The sequence below is a fragment of the Tachyglossus aculeatus genome, unplaced genomic scaffold, assembly GCF_015852505.1.
Source record: "Tachyglossus aculeatus isolate mTacAcu1 unplaced genomic scaffold, mTacAcu1.pri SUPER_34, whole genome shotgun sequence".
NCBI lineage: Eukaryota > Metazoa > Chordata > Mammalia > Monotremata > Tachyglossidae > Tachyglossus > Tachyglossus aculeatus.
In genome coordinates, this window is record NW_024044839.1 from 1,626,146 (window position 1) to 1,649,402 (window position 23,257).

The 23,257-nt window shown below is 56.8% G+C and overlaps 1 protein-coding gene across 2 annotated transcripts in view; it reads left to right on the forward strand.

Moving 5' to 3' along the window:
* Positions 1-22,634, forward strand: part of MGAT5B (alpha-1,6-mannosylglycoprotein 6-beta-N-acetylglucosaminyltransferase B) — a 34,630-nt gene extending 11,996 nt beyond the window's left edge. Inside the window, exons 4-18 of one of the 2 annotated variants that reach the window (XM_038742006.1) lie at positions 3,598-3,710; positions 4,067-4,140; positions 4,251-4,424; positions 4,756-4,920; positions 5,139-5,308; positions 9,415-9,546; positions 11,310-11,443; positions 12,688-12,818; positions 14,010-14,015; positions 16,006-16,161; positions 17,126-17,272; positions 17,535-17,651; positions 18,238-18,312; positions 18,865-19,136; positions 20,636-22,634. In XM_038742006.1, coding sequence (XP_038597934.1) covers positions 3,598-3,710; positions 4,067-4,140; positions 4,251-4,424; positions 4,756-4,920; positions 5,139-5,308; positions 9,415-9,546; positions 11,310-11,443; positions 12,688-12,818; positions 14,010-14,015; positions 16,006-16,161; positions 17,126-17,272; positions 17,535-17,651; positions 18,238-18,312; positions 18,865-19,136; positions 20,636-20,852 — 2,083 coding nt within the window. In that variant the 3' untranslated portion in view covers positions 20,853-22,634. The remainder of the gene's footprint in view (positions 1-3,597; positions 3,711-4,066; positions 4,141-4,250; positions 4,425-4,755; positions 4,921-5,138; positions 5,309-9,414; positions 9,547-11,309; positions 11,444-12,687; positions 12,819-14,009; positions 14,016-16,005; positions 16,162-17,125; positions 17,273-17,534; positions 17,652-18,237; positions 18,313-18,864; positions 19,137-20,635) is intronic. The other variant, XM_038742007.1, reaches the window with a different exon arrangement.
* The last annotated feature ends 623 nt before the right edge of the window (positions 22,635-23,257 follow it).

Genomic DNA, 23,257 nt, shown 5'->3' on the forward strand with positions numbered 1-23,257 from the left:
CCCACACGATGCCACTCACCCAGACATCCAGGAATCTGGTCTCCACAGGCAGTCCTGGGGAGGGGGGCAGGAGGGCCCATGTCCTGAGGGAAAGGAAAGAATCAGCAGGACTTTGATTTGCTCCTTTCAGCGCATTCTCACAGAAGAGTGTCTGTGCTTTCCAAGAGCTTAGTCAGGTGCTCTGCACACAGTAAGCACTCAATATGAATGAATGAATGCTCAGACTGGCTTTCCACCGCTGGTCTGCCCCTGAGCCCCGAAATTCAGAAAGTCCTTTCCAGTCCGAGCCTCAGCTGCTCAGGGGCCTTGTTTCGGGGGCCGGCGGTGCTGGTAGCCGGGAAGAGGGACCCCCTCGCATCCCCAGCGACCCCCCTGTCGCTGGGGGGCTGTGGATGTGTTTGGGTCTGTGACTGTGGGAGATCGGTCCTTGGCTCCCTGTGGTAAATCCGGCGTCTTTGCCCCAGGTGTGGTGTCCGTGTCTGCCTACGGGATCCGCTGGAAGCATCTTGGGGCTGTTTCCGTGCATGCTGGGGTGTCTGCACGGTGGACAGTGTGTGTATGTGTGTGTTTATGGGTTTGGACCCTTGCATATCTGTGTCTTTGTATGTCAGTGTATGGAACGTATATGTATTTCTTTTACGGTATTTGTTAAGCGCTTACTATATGCCAGGCACTGTTCTAAGCACTGGGGTAGATGCGACGTAATCAGGTTGGACTCAGTCCATGTCCCCCATGGGCTCACAGTCTTAATCCCCATTTTACAGAGGTCACACGGCAGTAGAGAAGTAGTGGAGCCGAAATTAGAACCCAGGTCCTTCTGACTTCTGGGACCACGCTCAATAGAAATAGAAAGAAGCAGAAAAAGAAAGGCAGAGGGAGACACCGAGAGCCGCCGACCTCTCGCCCACGTCCTGCCTCTGGCCTGGACCGCCTTCCCTCTTCATATCCGAAAGACAATTACTCTTCCCCCTTCAAAGCCTTATTGAAGGCACATCTTCTCCAAGAGGCCTTCCCTGACTAAGCTCTCGTTTCCTATTTTTCCACTCCCTTCTGCATTGTCCTGACTCGCTCCCTTTATTTATCCCTCCTCCGAGGCCTGCAGCACTTATGTCCATATCTGCAATGTATTTATTCATATTAGTGTCCATCTCCCCCTATAGAATGTAAACTCTTTTTGGGTAGGGAATGTGTCCGTTGTATTGTTACATTGAACTCTCCCTAGTGCTTAGTACAGTGTTCTGCACACAGTAAACGCTCAAGGAATATGACCAGTCAATCGATCGGAGGTATTTCCTGAGTGCCTCCTGTGGGAAGAGCTCCGTATTGGGCACCATACCAAGTGCTTGGAAGCAAACAATAGAAGGGAAATGCATCATCCCAGCCCTCAAGTGGCTTTCAGTAGTGCGGGGGATACAGGCACAAAAGAAATTACAGGTTGGAAGAAGAAGCGACTGGAGAGATGGTGAAAGAGAAGCATCATGGCCTAGTAGAAAGAGCACAGACATGGGCGTCAGAGGGCCTGGGTTCTAATCCCAGCTCTGCCAATCACTGGCTCTGTGATCTCGGGCAAGTCACTTCATGTCTCTGTGCCTCATTTCTCCTGTTCTCCCTCCTACTTAAACTTTGAGCCCCATGCGGGTCAGGGACTCTGTCTAACCTAATTAACTCGGATCTACCCCAGTGCTGAGAACAGTGCTTGGCACATAGACAGCACTTAGCAAATATCACAAACACACACACACAAAAGTCGGTATGTAGTCCAAGGCCCTACTGAGAGCTCACCTCCTCCAGGAGGCCTTCCCAGACTGAGCCCCTTCCTTCCTTTCCCCCTCGTCCCCCTCTCCATCCCCCCATCTTACCTCCTTCCCTTCCCCACAGCACCTGTATATATGTATATATGTTTGTACATATTTATTACTCTATTTATTTATTTTACTTGTACATATCTATTTCTATTCTATTTATTTTATTTTGTTAGTATGTTTGGTTTTGTTCTCCGTCTCCCCCTTTTAGACTGTGAGCCCACTGTTGGGTAGGGACTGTCTCTATATGTTGCCAACTTGTACTTACCAAGCGCTTAGTACAGTGCTCTGCACACAGTAAGCGCTCAATAAATATGATTGATTGATTGATTGATTGATTGATTATGTACAGCAGGGTTACGGGTGGTTGTGCCACCACAGGGGTGGGAAGCCTTTCTTGGGGACTCTGCTCCGGAGGTTCCGGAGGATGGCGTTTCCCAGCATTGCACTCCACCACTGGCTTTTCGGCTTCTATCCCATCTTGGTGAAGCCAGACGGCCACTTCACTCCCCGTTTATGCGAGTGAGGTACCGACATGCCAGCGGCAGCCCCAGGCAATCCAACAATTTGCAGACAAAGTTTCTTGACCCAAGAGTTGCATCAGGGCTCCTTGCCCACCGATCTGGCGCAGAATTCCCACCAGAGAGGCCCTGGAGGCTCCGGGAGAGTCCTGACTCAAGGCATTGACTTTGGCACCTGTTGGAGGGGTCCCTCCCCACCGGACATTCCCGGGACCCACCGCCCCAGTCTTCCCTCGACCCTCGCCCTTGCTTGGTCTGAGCTCCGCCTCACTGCTTCAGTATTCAGCCTGGGTTCTCTGCTCGCTCTCCTAAACTTTCTCCTGCCTCTTCTCCCGATAAGCTGGGAGGACGGGCTGATGATAAACCACTTTGAAAATAGAAAACTCCGTGCCAGTGCTCGGTCCGGTATAATAATAGCGGCGCCCAACCTCCGGGCTGTGATCAAGCACAGCTCAGTAAGGGAGGCAGATGCCATCTGTACTATTTCAAGGCCCCGGTACGGATATGTTTCATGCTAAAAATGTTTCATTCTCCTATGAAAACTGTTGAATCCCAAACAGAAAGACGCCTGGCTGGGTGGTCGGTTTTCTCCAGTTGTTCAGTTGAGGGGAGCGGCTGAATGCCGCTGCCAAATGCAGCCAGAGGAAGAAGGGCCGGTGGAGGAGCAAATAATGTTTTTCAAATCCGGGACTTTTGCACCTCCTTCCGTGGAAGCTCCTTGAGGGCAGGGACCCTGGGTCTGGCCACACTCATACATGCATACATACATACCTACAGAAATGCCTATGGATCTCAGTTGGCCCCTTCAGTCCGTCTGCTTGGTTTATGTCATTGAGGGCGTGTCATTTTGGGCATGTCATCGTGGCTCTCACAGAATGACGTGCTTCCCCCGCTCTTTGTACAGAATTGGCTCCTACCAGAATCTCCCATTAGACTGTCAACCTCTTGAGGGCAGGGAACACGTCTTGCTGCTACCCTGCTCTCCCAAACTCTGCACGCATGAGGCATTCAATTAAGAAACACTGATTGATTGATTCTGTATTCACTTAATATTCTCCCTCCTGTCCATAAAGTATCTGGGGCCTATCTCCCTCTCTCTTTTCAGACTCCATTCAAGAACGAACATCAAAAAGGGTTCATTCTTTGAAACAGTGAGGCGTTGGCAAAAGTCCTCCCCTTCCTGCCTTAGGTTTCCTTTCGGGGTGGTGGGAGGCGGGATCGGGGCCCTCGGAGGGCAGGTGAGGGCTCACGGATCCACGTCCTCCCCTGCTCAGGCTCCCGCCCACGGCCGGCCTGATGGAACGGCTCCAGGCCATCGCCCAGAACGTGTCCGACATCGCGGTGAAGGTGGACCAGATCCTGCGCACCAGCCTCTTGCAAGCCAAAGGTGGGACCGGGCCCTGCCCTGTTCTCTCTGCAGATTCCGGCCCCGGCCGTGGAGGCCCTGAGGGAAACCCTTCAGAGAATGGGGGTCCCCTCTCCATCAGGGCTGGGTGGGTCCAAACAGTAAGGGCTGCCACCCCCAGCTGCCCGGCCTTTGCCCTTGCTGCCTCTGTTTCTGGTCCAGTGTTGAGGAGGGGCAGCACCGGGCAACCCGGTTCTCCCGCTTGAGGGTTCTCTGCTGCCCTCCAAGCCCCCCTGGGATGGATGGGACCAGCTGGCCACCCCCGAGGCCATTCCCCTGCCTCCCTGGAAGCTGCCTTTTGGGTCACTTCCCCACTCAGCCGCCTTCTCTCCCCTCAGGGCTCGAGAGCCGACGGGACCAGTGCGAAGTGCCCAATGACCCCAAGTTCCCCGACTGCTCGGGAAAGGTGGAGGTGAGCGACGCGGGGCTGTGGAGAGGCCGCGGGGTGGGTGGCGGGCGGGAGCCGGGCCTCAGCTGACCGCACCCCTCCTTCCCATCCCCGACTCCACTCCGGCCCCTCAGTGGATGCGTGCCCGCTGGACCTCCGACCCCTGCTACGCCTTCTTCGGCGTGGATGGCACCGAGTGTTCCTTCCTCATCTACCTCAGCGAGGTCGAGTGGTTCTGCCCGCCGATGCCCTGGAGGAACCGCTCAGTGGGGGCCCGGCCCTCTCTCCAACCCCTCCCCAAAGTCCAGGTGCGTCCCCACCCATCCGGGTCTGGATTGAAGATCTTGGGGGAGGGGCCCTGGGGGACTGCTGGGGGTCCAGGGCACAAGGCTTTTGACCCACCCAGGGTCCCCAGGGGTAGGGTTGGTGCCTAAGCTGAAGAGGGCACAAGCCCCGGGGGGGGGGCGAGCGATGTGATGGGGTGGTCTGAGAGGGTCACTGCCACCTCCAGCAGCTGGCCCGGGCCCAGCACCCATCTTGAGGAGAAGTGGGCATCGGGCTGCCAGGCTCTCCCTGCCACTGGGACGGTGCTCAGCCGGGCCCCCTGCCCGGGTTGAGCCACAGTATCGTCCTCCCCAGGCCACTTTCCGGAGCAACCTGTCCGTCCTCCTGGACCTGATGGGCAGCGGGAAGGAGTCCCTGACGTTCATGAAGAACAGGGCCAAGCGGCTAGCGGCCCAGTGGGCCCGGGCCGCCCAGCGCCTGGAGCGGAAGTTGACCGACCCCCGGCCTGGCCAGAAGCAGGTGGAGTGAGAGATGCCGTTTCCATGGAGCTCAGACCCAATCACCACCCCGCAGCGGGAGGGAGGCTGAAGGTTATCGAGGGCCCCCCGCCACACTCGGGGCTAGGCACCATCACTGTTGCGGGGTGGGTCCTGCAGTCCAACCCGGAGCCCACCGCCCCCTTCCCCGAGAGTGCCCCTTACCCACCGCTGACGACAACCCCTCTCTCCCTGTTGCAGATCCTCGTTCACATCGGCTTCCTGACGGAGGAGTCGGGGGACGTGTTCAGCCCGCGGGTGCTCAAGGGGGGGCCCCTGGGAGAGATGGTGCAGTGGGCGGATATCTTGGCCGCCCTCTTTGTCCTGGGCCACGGCCTCAAGGTCACTGTCTCTCTGAAGGAACTGCAGAGGTGTGTGCCGGGCGGAGCCTGGGAGGGAAGGGTGAGGCTCAGAGGTCAGAGGTGAGAGCTCAGCTCCGTACACGGCTCAGTTTTCTGTGGGGACAGGAAGTGGGTGTGGACCTACAGAGGGGGAAGGCAGTCATACTTTAATCACCAGCCTTCACTGAGCAACTACCATGGGCAGAGCACCCAACTAAGCGCTCAGAAGCATTTGAAAGAATCTAAGGCTCTCCCTAGGCTACCCCTTGCCCCCCACTTTGGAGACACAGAGTGGGTTCTGGTTCCACTGGCTAATCCCCATCCTCGGAATTCCGTTGGCTCTATCCCATCCTCAGATTTCCATCCTCAGAATTTCATCCTCAGACTGGCAAACCTTCATCCTCAGATGTCTGTTGGTGGAATTTCATATTTGGACTTCCATAGGGACTCCATCCTTGAAATTCCACCTGCAGAATTCCACCCGCATGTGTCCATCCGCAGAGTTCTGTTATTGGCCCACACCCCGCCCCTCGCCCCTCTGACCCCTCCGCCCACCCCAGCAGCTGCCGTCAGTCCATTGCCACTCCATTGTGCATTCCCAGTAGCAGGGACAGCCACCAGTCCGAGTGGCACGGAGAGCCCAGTCGATTGATGGACAGCTTCCTTGCAGGGGGGGAAGCGGCCCTCGGACGGGGAGAGCCTCCCCGGGGTCGGGAGCTCCCGAGGCGGTTGTTGGCGGTGAACCAGTGGGGAGGGGGACCCAGGAGAGGGAGGAGGGAAACATGGGATTAGCCTGTCTTGCTGAGAGTTTAGCCTGACGTTCGGGGAACGGGTGTCGGAGTCGACTGTTTTTAAATGACAGATCTCCCCCTCTGTACTTTCTCCGGAAATGCCTTTGTCCTTGTCAATTTTATTTGCATAATTTCAGGCGCCATTAATAGTACATGGCAGGAGGAAAAATTACCAAGCTTTTACTCCAACCATGGGTGAAATTGGGTTTAGTAGAAAATGAGTTGACTTAACTGGCAAATGATGGAAGCCCACATAGGAGGGATTTAAATGAGGAGAGATGAGGTGAGGGGGCGCCCCGCCACCCAGCCTGCAGCAGGAGGGCAGGCCGGATCACCCCGGGGACTCTGTGTTTCCCTTCACACGGGGATAACTGGGAGCCAGGCCAACCCCTGAGTGTAAAACGGCCCCCAAGCCCTGTCAGCCACAAACGAATCTGTGCTAAGGACCATGAGCCCCATGTGGGACATGGACCGTATCCAACCTGATTACTTGGTACCTATCCCAGCGCTTAGAACAGTGCCTGGCACATAGAAAGCACTTAAGAAATACCATTATAAAAAAAAAAAAGCATGAGCAAATCCAGTCCGCTCCCCGCTCCCCGTCCGACATCTTCTGTTCTTCATGGGGAATAAGCTTGGAGTCCCAGTGACTAGAGCTAAAGTCACCTCCAAAGTGAAGACCCTTATTTCCTCTGGGCTGGGGGACCATGTGGGGAGATTTCCTCCTTTTTCTTGATGCTCAATGATGCCCAGATTGCCTCCCCGACTCCGGGAGTGACCCCGTGAGACCCCCGGCCCTGCAGGCTCCAGGTGGGTCTGCCTGGTGGCCAAGGGGCAGCTTGACTTAGTGGAAAGAGCGCAGGGGCTGGCGGGGGGGAAGCCCGGCTTCTAATTCTAACTTGGCCCCTGGCTTGTTGTGTGACCTCGAGCAAGTCGTTTCACCTCAGTGGACCTCAGTCTCCTCCTCTGTAAAATGGAGAGAAGATCCCTGTTCTCCTTCCCTCTTAGACTTTGGGCCCCATGTAGGGCTCCTATATACTGTCAACTCCTTGTGGGCAGGGAACATCTCCCAACTTTGTTGTATTATAATAATAATGGCATTTGTTAAGCGCTTACTATGTGCCTAGCAGCGTTCTAAGTGCCGGCAGTGTTCTAGGTGCTTACTACATTGCTCTGCACATAGTCGGCACTCAATAAATACTCTTGATTAATCCTGTACCTCGGTTATCCTGTACCTACTTCAGTGCTTAGCACAGTGTTAGGTACATAGTGCGTGTTTAATGAACAGTTTTATTTCATGAGTCCTTTCCTGATCCGTCCTCACTTCCTCCTCCTCCGCCCAGCTCCCGGTTATGCAGGCTCTCAGCCGCTCAAACCCTGTTCTTGTATTTTCGGATCCACCTGTCCTGGTCTTTTTAATTAATAATTTTGGTATTTGTAAATAATGGCATTTATTAAGCACTTACTATGTGCAAAGCACTGTTTTAAGCGCTGGTGGATACAAGGTAATCAGGTTGTCGCATGGGGGGCTCACAGTACATACTAGTTAAGTACGTACTAGGTGAAAAGCATTGTACCAAGCAGTAGCATAGAAAGGATTTAAGCAGATTTGGACACAGTCCTGTCCCACTTGGGCTTCGCAGTTTAAATGGGAGGGAGAACAGGCATTTCGTCCTCATTTTTCAGATGAGGAAGCTGAGGCCCAGAGAAATGAAGTCACCGACCCAAGGCCAAATAGCAGGCGAGCGGCAGAGCCAGGAGGAGGACCCAGGTCCCCTGACTCCAGGCCCGGGCTCTTTCCACTAGGCCACACTGATTGTCCCACTTAAAATATGTTCTCAGCTCCCTTCAATTAGTGTATGCGCTACTGATGACTCCCTTCCCCTAAGCTCATTGTGGGCAGGGGACGTGTCTGTCAGCTCTGTTATACAGTACTCTCCCAAGCGCTCAGTACAGTGCTCTGCACACAGTAAGGTTCAATAAATGCGATTGATCGATTGTTAGAGAGGGAGCTCATTGCAGTTAGGGACGGTGCCTTTATACTTCTGTTGATTACCTAAGCGTGTGATAGCCGACTGGGTAGCCAGCAGGGGCTTGGCAAATAGTGCTGTGGTTGCTAATGATGATGAAGGTGGAAGATAGTTCTCTGGCTGTGGAGAAAAGGGAAAGCCGAGTGTGGGATTCGATAGGGATCTTCGGCTCTCTGGAGATCAGCTGTTTTCTCTTGCCCCGGAAAGGTAGGCGAGATGGAGGTTAGCAGTGAGGTAGAACTTCCCAGGAGCAAGGATTATCAGAGCTGTATTAAAACCCCATCTCCTCGAATAGGCCTTCTCCGACGAAGCCCTCATTTATCCTCCACCCTCTCCCTTATGCGTCACCCTTGCACTTAGATCTGTACCCTTTAAGCTGTTGCCATTCACCCCACCCTCATCCCCACAGTACTTATGGTTTTTTTATGGCATTCATTAAGCGCTTACTATGTGCAAAACACTGTTCTAAGCGCTAGAGCACTGTTCTAAGCACTGGGCACTGTTCTAAGCGCTGGAAATAAATGTTGGTATTTGTTAAGCGCTTACTATGTGCCAAGCACTGTTCTAAGCACTGGGGTAGATACAAGGTGATCAGGTTGTCCCACGTGGGGCTCACAGTCTTATTCCCCATTTTACAGATGGGGGAACTGAGGCCCAGAGAAGTGAAGTGACTTGCTCAAAGTCACATAGCAGACAAGTGGCAGAGCCGGGATTAGAACCCATGACCTCTGCCTCCCAAGCCTGGGCTCTTTCCACTGAGCCACGCTGCTTCTCTACTGTAATTTATTTTAATGTCTGTCTCTCCCTCTGGACTGTCAGCTCTTCGTGGGCAGGGAACGTGACTACCAACTCTGTTGTATTGTCCTCTCCCCAGTGCTTAGTACAGTGCTCTGCACACAGTCAGCGCTTAGTTAATGCCATTGATTGATTGATTTTTGGAAGCTGGAATGGTGCCCGAGGGACAGTGGCTAACAGTAGGGTAGGCCCCTCTGACCTGTATGGAGGCAGGAGAAGGGACAACATGACCTGTCTCCCCCTTTTAGACTGTGAGCCCACTGTTGGGTAGGGACTGTCTCTATATGTTGCCAACTTGTACTTCCCAAGCACTTAGTACAGTGCTCTGCACACAGTAAGCGCTCAATAAATACGATTGATTGATTGATTGATTGATTGACCTCCAAGATCTCCCTTGACCCTGGTTTTCTGGAATTCGGGCTCTCCCAGAGGCTCACCCGAGAGAGTGGGGGATTGGAGGCGGTCGGTGCAGACCCCCGCAGTCTGGGTTCGGGCGCTGACCCTTATCTCTCTCTCTCAGTAACCTAGGGGTGCCGCCGGGCCGGGGGAACTGCCCCCTCACCGCCCCCCTGCCCTTTGACCTCATCTACACCGACTACCATGGCCTGCAGCAGATGAAGCAGCAGATGGGGCTCTCCTTCAAGAAGTACAGGTGAGGCCTGGTCTCCGCCCCACAGTAGCCTTCCGCTGCCCCCAAGCCCCCTCCCTCTGCCCGTGGTTCTGAGTTCTGACTCCGTACCCAGCTGATAAAGCTTCTCGTCCAGGAAACCAGTCAGCAAGGAGCCTCCATGCAGCGACGGGAGCCCCGAGGTCAGCCCTGGCAGGGTGGGTACAGCTGGCCCCGGGGGGCCTGAGGAGGAAGGAGGGGGGAGAGAGAGAGAGATAGTGCCCAGAGGGGGGCCTCCCCAGTGGGGATTGCAAGGGAGGGGGTCAGAGCAGCTGGAGGAGGCTCTCAGGACTCTGCCTCACTAAGCAGCAGACTTTGGAGGGATTTCAGTGGAGGGGGTTCAGCCTTCCTCCCCACTGCTCCCCTCCCCCCTCCCAGGACTGAAAAAGATCACAATGCCAACCTCCCTGGCACGCCCGCATCCATCCGGCAGCGGACGGGCTTTAATTGGGCACGATTTTCCTGCTATTTATTACATTTTCTCCAATCTCCTTGACTCTCTCCCACAGGATTTTATTATGGAGAAAAATGACAGGCACCGTTATTGCTTTGATTATAAATGCGTGCGCACCGCACCGTGGCTCCAGTTCCCCACTCCAGCACCCGCGCTAGAGCCGGTCTCGGCGTCCCAGGCTCCGGGTCCCCGGTCCGACTCCTGGGTTAGGGCTGGTCCCGGTATTCTGGCAACCTCCGGAAGAGCCTTGCGGACTCCTCAGTTGGAGGAGGCTGCCCATGGAGGGATAGGTTGAGTGTTCCCTAGGGCCTCTCTCTCGATACCAGCTGGTGGCTGTCCTGAATGGAGTCAGGGCTGTGTCCGGCCCGGCAGGACCCCCCAGGACCCCTGAGAAGACAGACTCTAGGCCTCGAGGGAACCCGTCCCACAGCTGGGGCGTCTTAGAGGAGGAGCTGGGGGTGGCCCAGGCTGGAGAGGCAAGGAGACTCCTTCTGCAGGTCCAAGTGATGGCCCTGCCTGTTATTATTATTATTTTTTATTTTTTGTTAAACACTTAAATATGTTTCACTTTTTTAAGAGCTGGAGTAGATACAAGTTAATCAGGTCGGACCAAGTCCCTGACCCACATGGAGCTTACGGTCTAAGGAGGAGGGAGAATGGGTATTTTATCCTCAATTTATAGATGAGGAAACAAGCCCAGAAAAGTGAAGTGACTTGTCCAAGTTCGCCCAGCAGGCAGCTGGCAGAGTCAGGATTTAAACCCAAGTCCTCTTCCTTCCAAACCCAGGCTCTTGCCACCTGGACATGCTGCTCCTTTCCTTTGCTAGTCCAAGAGCCAGCTGTTTTCATTTTCCAGTCCCACTTGCCCCATCAACCCTTACGGCTGTCCAGTCCCTGAACCAATCCACTGTGGTTTATTTAGCTCCTCTTGGGAGCAGGGCACTGTTATGAGCACCTACAGTGTGTAGAACACCGGACTGGGCACGTGGGCTAAAATAGCAGGGAGGAAAGACCATCCCTGTCCTCGAGGAGTTTACACTGTAATTGGGGAGACAGACCTGAAACAATTCATAAACAGGCAGGAAAAGGGGAGGTGGTGGATGGGACTGCGGGCTGGGTGGGAGCCGTGGTCCAGAGGGGCTTAAAGGTCCCAGGTGCGGGGAGAGCCATATGGGAAAGGAATTGGTCTTGGATGGACGTACCACTGACCTCCGGGATTGTCCCGCGGAGGACTGCCTTCAGGCCCACGATGCCCGGAGTGGGGACAGTCGGGCGACTCCTCACTTTGTCTCAGGTGCCGGGTCCGAGTCATCGACACCTTCGGCACGGAACCAGCGTACAACCACGAAGAGTACGCCACCCTGCACGGCTACCGGACCAACTGGGGGTACTGGAACCTGAACCCCAAGCAGTTCATGACCATGTTCCGTGAGTGTCCCTGCCCCGGGGAAGCGGGACGGGGTGGGTTCTGGGGGTACTCTCAGGGTCGGCCTTCCGCCCCTCCTTGGGGTCTCGAGTTCGACTGTGTGGGCTGCTGCCGACCCTGAGTCTGGTCCCTCCTCCCTCTCGGCCCAGGGAGGGGCAGGATTCAGGGCCTCAGGGGACCCTCGGGTAAGTGGGGGACCTATGTTAGGCCAAAGAGGTTAAGTGACGTGGCATGGTGGCATCTTAGGGATGCAGGAAGAGGTTTGTGGAAATCTACAGGGCTCGGAGAATTTGTCCCTGGGGGACCCCTGGCCATCCCCCCATGCTCCCTCCAGAGCCACCATGTCCCCTCCCAGGTCCCCATGAACACGGACGCCTCCTCCGAGCTGTGGGACTCGGTGGTGGGAGCGAAGGAGGAGAAACCCCGGATTTGGCGTAAAGTCGTTCGGTGCCTCTTCTGTCCCTGAGGCGGGGCAGATTGGCCAGATGCCATCTGAAAGTGGACAGATGGCTGTCCAAGGCAAGGCAGATGACCGTCACTGGGGAGGCTTCAGAAGAGTGATGGGGGCAGGGGGATGGGGGTGGTCTCCAGGTCCGAGATTCTGAAATGAATCGATCGAAGGACTGCCGGTGGTGAGGGGTTTGTGGCAGTTGATGGGGGGACCGGGAAGCTGAGCGGATGTTCCTGGTGAGGTCTCCGGGGTGCTGACCTCCCCCTCCTCGCGGGGCCCCAGAGGCTTCCGGCTTAATGGATCCCATTATTGAAATGAGTTTTTAATACTTCCCTATCCCACTCCCACTGTGCAGTTTAATTGCATCCTAAATCTGTCCCGCCGGCTCCTGCCTGTGCCAGCCGCCACTGCCACCACGTAGGGCGATGGAAAGATGTTTAAGCGGGGGAGAGGCCAGCGGGGAGGGGAAGGGCACTGCTTGGGACAGGGACAGGGGGGCCGAGGGAAGGTCATGGGGGAGTGAGCCGAGTCGGAGTCGGAGCCTCGGCCTGGATGGATGTGGGTGGGGTGGGCAGAGGAGGAGGAAGGAGAAGGAGAAAGACTAGTCCAAGCTGGCCTAGGCTGGATTTGGCCACCCGGGGCCCTTAGGGGCTGGGGTTCAGCTCTTCTTCAGGCCCTCCTAGACTATCCCAGGTAGCCCTCAGAGAAGAGAGGGTGGAGGGGTGCAGGGGTATCCCCCCCGCCACCTCCCCGGGTGGCCCCAGGCCTGCTGGTGATAGCCTCCCCTCCTTGCAGCGCATACCCCAGATAACTCCTTCATGGGCTTCGTGTCAGAGGAACTGAATGCGACGGAGAGGCAGCTCATCAAGGACAACAAGTCCAGGAACATGGCGGTTGTGTATGGCAAGGAGGCCAACATCTGGAAGGTGAGCGGAAGCTGGCGTTCTGTGGGCTGGAGAAGAGAAGGCCGGGGGGTTGGGGGGGGAGGCCAGTTGGCACCTTTCCAGATTGGGCGGGACATTTGCCAGAAGAGGGTGGAGAAGCATGAGAAGCAGCGTGGCTCAGTGGAAAGAGCCCGGGCTTTGGAGTCAGAAGTCATGGGTTCAAATCCCAGCTCGGCCACTTGTCAGCTGTGTGACTTTCGGCTAGTCACTTGACTTCTCTGGGCCTCAGTTACCTCATCTGGAAAATGGGGATAAAGACTGTGAGCCCCACGTGGGACAACCTGATCACCTTGTATCCCCCCAGTGCTTAGAACAGTGCTTTGCACATAGTAAGCGCTTAATAAATGCCATTATTAAGAGGGTGGCTGTAGATGTCTGCCTGAGCACTGAGGGAGGTGGGGGAGTGCTGCAGCAGCCGGGATTTGGGTTAAATCTCAGGAAGGATGGGAAACAGCGTGGCTAGCGGAAAAAACACGGGCCTTGGAGTCAGGGGGTTTGGGTCCTCATCTGGCTCCGCCACCTCTGCTGTGTGATCTTGGGCAGGTCACTTTACTCCTCTGGGCCTCAGGTACCTCATCTGCAAAATGGGGATTCAGTCCTTAGACTGTGAGTCCCACGTGGGACGGGGACTGTGTCCAACCTGATGATCTTGTATCCACTCCAGCGCTTAGTATAGTGTTTGGCACCTAGTAAGCGCTTAACAAGTTCCATGAAAAAAAAATCCAAAAAACTTCCTGGCTGTAAGGTTCACAGGGCTCTGGGTGAGATGCCTGAAGGTCTGCCCTTTCTGGAGGGGTTTAGGTTCGACAGAGACATCCTCCTGCCCTCCTGTGGGGAGAAGGAGGTGAATTTCTCCTTCCCCGGGCCAGAGGGCTTTGTTGGGGATCAAGATTCTATTTATTTATTTATTTATTTATTTTACTTGTACATATCTATCCTATTTATTTTATTTTGTTGGTATGTTTGGTTTTGTTCTCTGTCTCCCCCTTTGAGACTGTGAGCCCACTGTTGGGTAGGGACTGTCTCTATGTGTTGCCAATTTGTACTTCCCAAGCGCTTAGTACAGTGCTCTGCACATAGTAAGCGCTCAATAAATATGATTGATGATGATGAAGATTCTACTAATGTCCCCTCTCTCCCCTCCTTTCTCTCTGCCTGCCTGGGACGCTGCAGCTGCAGGTACTGGCTCAGGGCTGCCTCTCTGTCTCTGCCTCTATCTTTCTCCCTTTGTCTCTACCTCTCTAACTCCCTCCCCTCTAACTCTACCTCGGCCTGACTCTGCTTCTACCTTTCTCCCTCTCTCTCTGACGCTCCCTGTTTCTGCCTCTGTTTTTGCCTCTCTCTCTCTCTCTCTCTCTCTCTCTTCATCTCCCCCATCTCTGCCTCTCTCCATCTCTCTCTGCCTCTCTCCTTCTTTCTCCCTGTCTCTGCCTCTGTTAATAATAATAATAATAATGTTGGTATTTCTTAAGCACTTACTATGTGCCAAGCACTGTTCTAAGCACTGGGGAGGATACAAGGTGATCAGGTTGTCCCATGTGGGGCTCACAGTCTTCATCCCCATTTTCCAGATGAGGGAACTGAGGCACAGAGAAGTGAAGTGACTTGCCCAAAGTCACACAGCTGACAATTGGCGGAGCTGGGATTTAAACCCATGACCTCTGACTGCAAAGCCCGGGCTCTTTTCCACTGAACCACGCTGCTTCTCACGCTGCCCTGCCACTGCCTCTTTTTGTCTCACTGCTTCTGCTTCTCTCCCTGTTTCTCTGCTTCTAACTCTGCCTCTCACCCTCTAACTCTGTTTCAGCTTCTCTGCCTCTCTCCCTCTGTTTCTGCCTCTCTCCCTTATCTCTACCCCTCCCTGTTTCTGTCTGTCTCCGCCTCTTTGCCTCTGTTGCCCTACCTCTGCCTCTCTTCCTCTGTCTCTCTGCTTCTCTCTGCCTCTCTCCCTCTGTCTCCCTGCCTCTACCTCTCTTCCTCTGTCTCTGCCGACTTCTCTCTGTGCTCCTGTCTGTCCCTGCCTCGTTCTGTGCCTCCCACCTGTTGTCCCTGCCTCTCTCTGCAGCTCTCACTAGCTGTCTCTCTTCCCTCCTGTCTCTGCCTCTTCCCTGCTGTTTCTGTCTCTCTGTCTCTTTCTGTCTGTCAGTATATCTCTGCTTCCTCCGTACTTTATGTGTCTTTCTCTTTCTCCTGTCCACCTCTCTGTTTCTCTGTTTCGGATTCTGTCTGTCTCTCAGGTTCTGTTCCCCCATCCCTCCCTTGCCTTCTAGACAGGCTCATTTCACGTTCTCCTGGTTTTTAGTGTGAAACATTTTCAGAAAAATGGCCTCTAGGGAACCAATACCACTTGTCCTCACCCCTGTAGCCCCCTCCCCGCCCCTCCACATCCCTCTGGTACTGCTCCAGCTCAGAACAAGATGGCCACCACGGGGGTTTAAGAGGGATTTCTACCTTTGAATCTGGTTGGGGAGGAGGAGGAGGGGGAGGAGGATGAGGAAGAGTTAGGGGAGAGTAATGAAGGAGAGGCATCTTGTTTTATGAGATTTTATGAGAAACTCTGTTTTTGGGAGGAGGAGAAGAAAGAGGAGGAGGAGGAAGTAGAGGGGAAGAATCAGGAAGTGGAAGGAGAAGAAGGAAAAAAGGAGGTGGAGGAGGAGGAAGTGGAAGGGAAGGAGGAAGAAGTGGAGGAGGAGGGGGAGGAGGAGGAGGAGACATAGGCCAGGTCATGAGGGGCCTGTCCTCGGGCTGAGCCACAGATCTCTCAGCCCAAGGTCTTGGTCTGTCCGTGAGCTTGCTCTGAGTGTTCAGGAGTGGTTTGTGCCATGGAGGGCAGCGGATCGGGAGCAGGAGGCCAGGAAGCAGGGGAGACGCTGAGCTGCCTTGATGCCCTTCTTCCTCGTTGGCGTCCCAAGGGTCGGCACCACATACGGGGCAGGATCCTGTTTGGGGGCCTCGAAGATATCCACTCATCCATCCCAAGCCAGAAGCGGTTTCCAGAGTCAGACTGGAAAAAAGCCCTGGGATCTCATTGGTTTTGACTTCCCGTGAAGTCTGGGCTGGGCAATTTGGGGTTAGAGGGAGGGGAGGCCAGGTGAGCAGGGTTCCCGTTACCCAAAACTGGTGAGTGTTTCCCGTCTTGAGCCCGTGACCCCGGCTGGCTTCTCTCCAGGGGAAGGAGAAGTTCCTGAGCATCCTGAACAAGTACATGGAGATCCACGGCACGGTGTACTACGAGACGCAGCGCCCGCCCGAGGTCCCCGCCTTCGTGAAGAATCACGGCCTGCTGCCTCAGCAGGAGTTCCAGCAGCTGCTGCGCAAAGCCAAGGTGAGAAGCCGCTGCCAGGCCCGGGTGGCTCCTTTTCCCAGTGCTCTCGGCTGCCCGGCCCCGCTGGGTGATGACTTCTCGGGCCTGGTGCTGGCCACGAGTGCAGAGTCTGGCCAACTGGGGACAGAAGTCCTAGAAGAGCTTTTCCGCTTGCCACCCAGGAACTGGTTCAGCTCAGTTGCAGCCACACTTAATGCCGTGGGGGCCAGTCTTTGTTAGTGCAAGCTATTTAATACGCGCTCGCTGTGGGCCGGGCACCAGGCTAAACATTCAGGTAGTTAGGTGACATTCAGATCGGTCCCAGCCCTGCTTCATGTGAGGATCACAGTCCGTTTTCAAGTGGCTCAGAGAGGTTGAGTGGCTCACCTGAGGTCACACAGAAGATCAGTGGCCGAACTGGGACTAGAACCTGGGTCTCCTGCCTCCCAGTCCTAGGCTTTCTCCTCCAGGCCCTGCTGCTTCCTTGTATCCTCTTAGAATCCTGGAGTTGGAAGGAAGATCATGTGGTCCGGCCCCCTGCCTCCATGGAGATGAAGCACTAAGTCTGGCTCTCTATGGACGGTTCCTGTTTGGGGAAAGCCCCGTGGGACGGGGTAGGGAGTTGTGGCTGAGGAGGGTCGGAGGCCGGAGGGTTTGAGCTGTAGGTGCCCAGTAGGCTCCGGCCAGCCAGGAGACCCTGGAAGACCCCAGGAGACCCCGTTGGCCAGCCCAGAGCGGGACCCTAAGGTGGCTATAACTTTTGGCCTCACTCCTGGTGGGGATGTAGAGGGGGAGTTGCTCTGTTCCAGTCCTGGGCCAGTCGAGGATTACCGGCGTGGTCACTAGAAGGGGGATGGAAGCCTTTCCCTGCTTGGCTGAGCAGTGGTGGGGGTCCATGGGCCTCACCCCCGCCCCGGCCTCTCGGCCCCTTTTCCCAGGCCGCCCCGCCTTGCCCCTAACTACCCTCTCGCCCTCCCGCCCTCAGCTCTTCATCGGCTTTGGATTCCCCTACGAGGGTCCCGCCCCGCTGGAGGCCATCGCCAACGGTTGCGTCTTCCTGCAGTCCCGCTTCAGGCCCCCGCACAGCTCCCTCAACCATGAGTTCTTCCGGGGCAAGCCCACCTCCAGGGAGGTGAGCGTTGCCGGGGCCAGGAGGGCGAACCCCAGTCCTAGGCCAGTTCTGGGAGTGGGGGGTTAGGGGTGGTCAGGGCGCAGAGAGCAGAGCCAGAGAGAGGGGGTCAGGGTCAGCAAAGGGGAGAGGAGGCGGGTGAGGGCCGGTGAATGGAGGCAGGAGTGGGGTCCAGGCCATCAAATGGGGAGAAGGAAGGGGGTCTGAGCCAGGGCACCCCACTGAGTCTCTGCCTTGCTCACTGCTCAGCCTCCTGCCCCTCTAGGTGTTCTCCCAGCATCCGTACGCTGAGAATTTCATCGGGAAGCCCCACGTCTGGACCGTGGACTACAACAATTCACAGGAGTTCGAAGCCGCCATCAAGGCCATCATGAGGATGCAGGTGGGCACCTGAGTCGGCCCCTCCCTCCGGGTATCCCAGGGATTGGTAGTGCCCGGGCTTGTGCAGAGGGTGGTTCTGGGGAGAGTTGGGCAGGGCGGAAGCCCTGGAGTTTGCCGTGTGTATTCTGACTGTCCAGCCTGGCCCAGGCTCTGAGGACTGAGCTCCCAACCGCTTTGGGAACAGGTTCTTGGAAGCCAGGAGACCCAGAGTTGAGTCCCAGCCTGCCTCTGCCCTACTCTGTGACCTCGGGCCAGTCGCTCAACAACTCTGGCCTCGGTTTCCTCCCCTGTAAAATGGGGATCAGATTTCTGCTCTTTCTCCCTCCTTTTTAGACTGCCACAGGCCCCGTGGAAAGCAGGGATTGAGTCCAACCCTATTTTCCCGTATCCACCCCAGCGCTCAGCACAGTGCCTAGCACAGAGTGACACCCCTCTCACAATCCCCTGCCCTCTCTGCCGGTTGCCCCCTCCACCCTGGAGGGTTGGAAGTCACCCAGAGAGCTAAGGAGCTGGGAGCGAAACCAGGGGGTTGTCGGGGGTCTCCATGGTCCCCACTCCACCCATCTCCTCTGTCTCGTCTCCTGCAGGTAGACCCCTACCTGCCGTATGAGTACACCTGCGAGGGGATGCTGGAGCGGATTCACGCCTACCTCCAGCACCAGGTCTGGACCCGTCCTCCCGCGGGCTCCTCCCAGGGCCTCCACCTGGTGGGGAGGGGTCTCCTCCCAAGACCTCCACCCCTGGAGAGGGGCGGGCTTCTCTTCCCTGGGAGTCTCTAGTCTTCCAGCCACCTCTCCTACCACTCCCACTTCTAGGAAAGAGCAAGCAGCAGCGTCACTCAGGGAGCCCTACCCTCTCGCCAGAGATCTCTGGGTTTTGCAGGGATCTTTGCTCCCCAGGCCCCAAGCACTGGTTGGGGAGATTGGGTCCCCCGGCAGCCCCTTCCCACAGAGAGACATGTAGGGGCTGAGGTGGGGGTCAAGTCCCAGGTAGTGGCACCCTCCCTGGGGGCTGGATGTCGGGGGGACACCACAGGGCCCCAGCGTCACCATTGCCAGGGCCGCTTTCGGCCTCTCTCCGACCAGGGAGGATGCAGCCTCTACCAATGGAGCGTGGTGGGGCTGGCCCACTCTCCTTCCCTAGTTCCCATCCTGTGCCCATGTACCCCTGTTCCCAGGTCCCCGCCCCCTGACTCTCCCTTTCCTTCCTGGCAGGATTTCTGTGAGGCCACGGGAGCCCCACTTTCGGCCGCCCCCGCACCGGCCCGCCCCCCGCCGGGCCCCTTTGCCCTGGTGGCCAGTGCCACACACCTGGAGTGGCCCCCCAACGCCAGCGGCCCGGACGTCCCCGCCTGGCCCCCGGCACGCTGCCTGCAGGGCTGGTTGTCCGGCCCGGGGCAGGCCTGCACAGACCTCTGCCTGCAGCACGGCCTGATGTGCGAGCCCGCATTCTTCCGCTTCCTCAACACCAGGGAGGCATTTCTGCAGTGAGTGCCCCTGCCCTCCATGGCTGGGGCAGTCAGGCAGGGGCAACCGACCCCGCTGCCCTCTCCGGCCTGGGGGCTCGGACGAGGGTGGGACGGGCAGGAGGATGACTGGCAGAGTCTACTGACACAGACCCCAGTCTGAGGGGCTGTTGTGCGTGCACGCGCATGCTTGTGTGCGGTGGTTGGTAATAGGGGGGGAGGGGGCAGAATCCACCTGGACAGCCTCTCCTGGGGTAATGGGGAGGGAGGGAGGGTCTCAGTCAATCAGTCAGTAGCATTTATTGAGTGCAGAGCACTGTTCTGAGGGCAGCCAAGGGAGGAGTGCCCTTGTGAAGATGAGAGATTAATGAGGGAAAGCTTCCTAGAGGAGATGTGATTGTAATAGGATTTTTGAGATGGTTCTGGAGTTGGCCAGATCACAGGCCATGTTTTACTCTGGGTCCCCGCCACGGCCTAGGTGCCGGGTCTTCTGGAAGAGGCTCTTGGGTGGCAGGAGACCCAGGGTTCAGTTCCAACCTGCCCAGCCAGTGTGTCAGATATGAAGCGGGTGGGCGTTCTGGGCAAGGCAAGAGGTCAGCACAGAAAGAGACGAGATGGAAGCACAGTGAGTAAGTTGGTTTGAGAGCGACGAAGAGCGTGAGCTGGGGTGCAGTGGGAGAGACGCGAGGATAAGTAATGGGGAGAGATTGAGGTGGCGGGAAGAGCCAGCTTGATGCAGAGAGGAATGGGCAACAGCTGGAGGCTTTTGAGGAACAGGGAAATGTGCACGGGATTATTTTTGCAACGATGATTCAGACAGCAGAGAGAAGTATGGGTTACAGAGGGGAGAGACAGGAGACAGGGAGGGTCAGCAAAGAGGCTGATGCAGTGGTGGAGTTGGGATATGCCAAGTGCCCAGACCAGGCACTTGGACAGAGAGAAAGGGGTGGATTCTGGAAAAGGTTGTGGAGGAAGAATTCACAGAGTTATTATTATTATTATCATCATCATCATTATTATTTTATTTGACAAGAGCTTATTATGTGCTAAGCTCTGGAGTAGATTCAAGATAATCAGGTTGAACATAGTGCCCGTTCCAGAGTCTAAGAGGATTTGGTGGTGGACAGAAGGAGGGTAGGGTCAAGGTAACAGCCAAGGTTGCGGGTCTCTGGCCTGGCTCCTCTTGTTGGAGGGCAGGGAATGGGGAGGCTCTGAGTCAATCAGTCGGATTTATCAAGCACTTACTGTGTGCAAAGCTCTCGTGAGGAGGCTGGACCTGCCAAGCCAGAGCCTGCCAAGCCCAGGAGCTGGAGGGAGCGGTCGGTGCGAGAGCTCAGAGACCCCAGGGGACTGGGGGGAAGCACTCCTGGCCTGGGGCTGGGGCTGGGGCTGGGGCAGGGCCAGGGGCAACTTGGGGCGAGGAGCAGAGTGTGCCCGGGAGGACAGGTGAACCCAGGGGACCGGGGCAGAGTGTGCCCAGGGTTCAAGACTCAGGGGCGTCTTCCCCCCGCCCCGCCCAGGTTGAACGTGGACTGCGCCAGCACCGAGTCGGAGATGAACCACCTGTACCCGGCGTTCGCCGCCCCCAGCGCTGCCCCCGAGCCGGGCCACGAGTGCTTCCTGCAGCAGGAGCCGCTGCTCTTCAGCTGCGCGGGCGCCAGCCCCAAATACCACCGGCTCTGCCCATGCCGTGACTTCCGCAGGGGGCAGGTGGCCCTGTGCCAGGACTGCTTGTGATGCCCCGTGAGGGGGCTGTGCTCTGGGACCCCCCCCCACCCCTTCCTGCCACCCCCTTCCCTGCCGCAGGACCCTGGGTGCCTCCTCTTATTGGAACTGTGACCCCCCTCTCCCGGTCTTCTGTCCCACCCTCCTCTCCTGCCCCTGCCCCAGGAAAAGCCCTAGCACCCACCCGCAGGGCCACCTGGCCCGGGCCTGGCCAAGGGATGCAGTGTGGGCGGCCTCAGAGGAGGAAATAATAATAATAATGATGTTTTATTTATTAAGCGTTTACTATGTGCCAAGCACAGGGGTAGATACAAGATGATCAGTTCGGACACGGTCCCTGGACTACCCGAGACTCATGGTCTAAGAGGGAGGGAGAAGAGTTATCTCTATCCCCATTTTACAGAGGAGGAAACTGAGGCCCAGAGAGATGAAGTGACTGGCCTAAGGTCACTAATCAGGGCATGGACAGTGTTGGCAATAGACCTTGGATTTCCTGACTCTCGGTTCTGACTCTTTCTGCAGGGCCACCCCTTCCCTGCCCTGGGCACAGGTGACCCTGGCATGGAGCCAGAATGTCTATGAGGTGGAGGCAGGGTGTAGGGGGAAGAGACTATTTCCGGGGCCCCACACTGAGCCCCTCCTGTGAGGTCATAGCTGAGAGGGAACCGTAGGGCCGGGTTTGGGCCTGCTGCCCCATTGGCAGAGCGCCTGAGGCTGGGCCATCTGGGAGACCGGGCAGGGCGGTAAGGGAGCCCTGGGGTGTCTACACCTACCTGCCCCCTCTGAAGATCCTGGCCTTTGACCTTGTGGCTGCCCCCTACCCTCATTCAACTCTCCCAACCCCTCCTGGTCCCTGGAAGAGGTGAGGGGGCCGGGGCCGGGCAGGAGGAGAACGAGAACACTGACTCCCCCTTCCCAGTTCTGCTCCTCTCACCCCGGCCTTCCCGTTCCCTCCGGGGCCAGGCTGTCTGTGGCCAGACTCACCGGGGCCAAGCCCACCGGGCTCCAGGCCGGGGCTCTGACTCCTGAAACCTTTGCTTTTCCAGCCTCTTCCCATCGGGGGAGCGATCGTGGTGCTGCTGTTTGGGGGCCAATGTGGGGTTCTCACTATTGCAGCCAGGGTGGGGGCTGAGGAGCCCACCTCCTCTCCTTTCCTTGCTCACCTTCCTCCTGCCCCCCAACTGCTGGATTGTGCACACACATACACACACACGCACACATCCCATCCCCTCTGCAGATGGCCCAGGGTGGGGGGGTCCTTCCCTTTCACAGCAGAAACCCCCCTCTCTGTGCCCTACTTCCCCAAGCCCCCACCACCCCTATAGCATGCCTCTATGACCTTAATAGTAAAGTCACATCTCCTGTTCTTCCCAAACTTGCCCCCCACCTCACCCCAAGAAGAGGCCCAGTCCCCGGCACAAGTTGTGACAGGATCCAGGCACCTAGACACACGGACAGCCTCGGTCTGGTTTTACTGTTCCTCCCCACCCCGCTCGGCCTGCCCTCTCCTGCCATGCCCGGCCCCTCGGTGCCCGTGGCTTGTGGTTGGGGGTGGGCCTGGGTCTTGGATCTCCTTGGCAACCAGACAGAAACCACACAGACCCCCCTTGGGAGATGGATACTAAGATGCCGACAGTGGGGACCAGGGTGTGCGTGTGTGTGTGTGTTCGTGCATGTGTGACTGTGCGTGTGTGGGTGTATGTATGTGTGTGACTGGGTGTGTGTATATGTGAGCCTGGCGGGGGGCCAGGGCGAGGACCAGACACGCCCCAAAGTGAGATCATAAAATGTTGAGCTGGGGTCAGGGGGTGGGGGTGGGGGGACTCTGAGAGGTGGGGAAGGGGGTCTTGTCCAGCCTAGAATCTCCTCTCTGTGGTCCCCGTGCAAAACCCATCCAGGTATGGGGGGATAAGCAATAGACACTCACTCTTTGCTCTCTTTTTTTTTAAAGATTTATTTCTGGAAAGAATAAATATTTTATTGGGATGGAACTGGGAATAACGAGCTGAGTTGTTCCTGGGGGCCAGGGATAGGGGCCACGAAACTGGACCCTCAGAGGGGTCATGGCGGGAGAAGCCCAGAGGCCCTGGCTCCCGGCCCCTCCCAGGGCCCAGATGCAGCCTTGGGGGTTTGAGGACCGAGACCCGCTGGAACTGAGGGAGCTGGTCCTGTGGGTAGAGAGTCCTGGGCTACCCCAGGTCCTCGGTCCACACAGGCCTCTTCGGTGCTGGCCCGTGTCGGCCAGATACTTGGGACGGTGACATCTCCGGCACCGGCGGAGTGGGGGACATTTCGCAGCTGGGAGGATTGAATCTTCCCAGTGGGGCTGACCTGCTTGGGAGCTCCCAACACTAAGTTGGGGTGCTCTGCGTCTGGTCTCCCTGAGGGGGAGGGAGTGGGAAGAGGGAAAAGCAGGA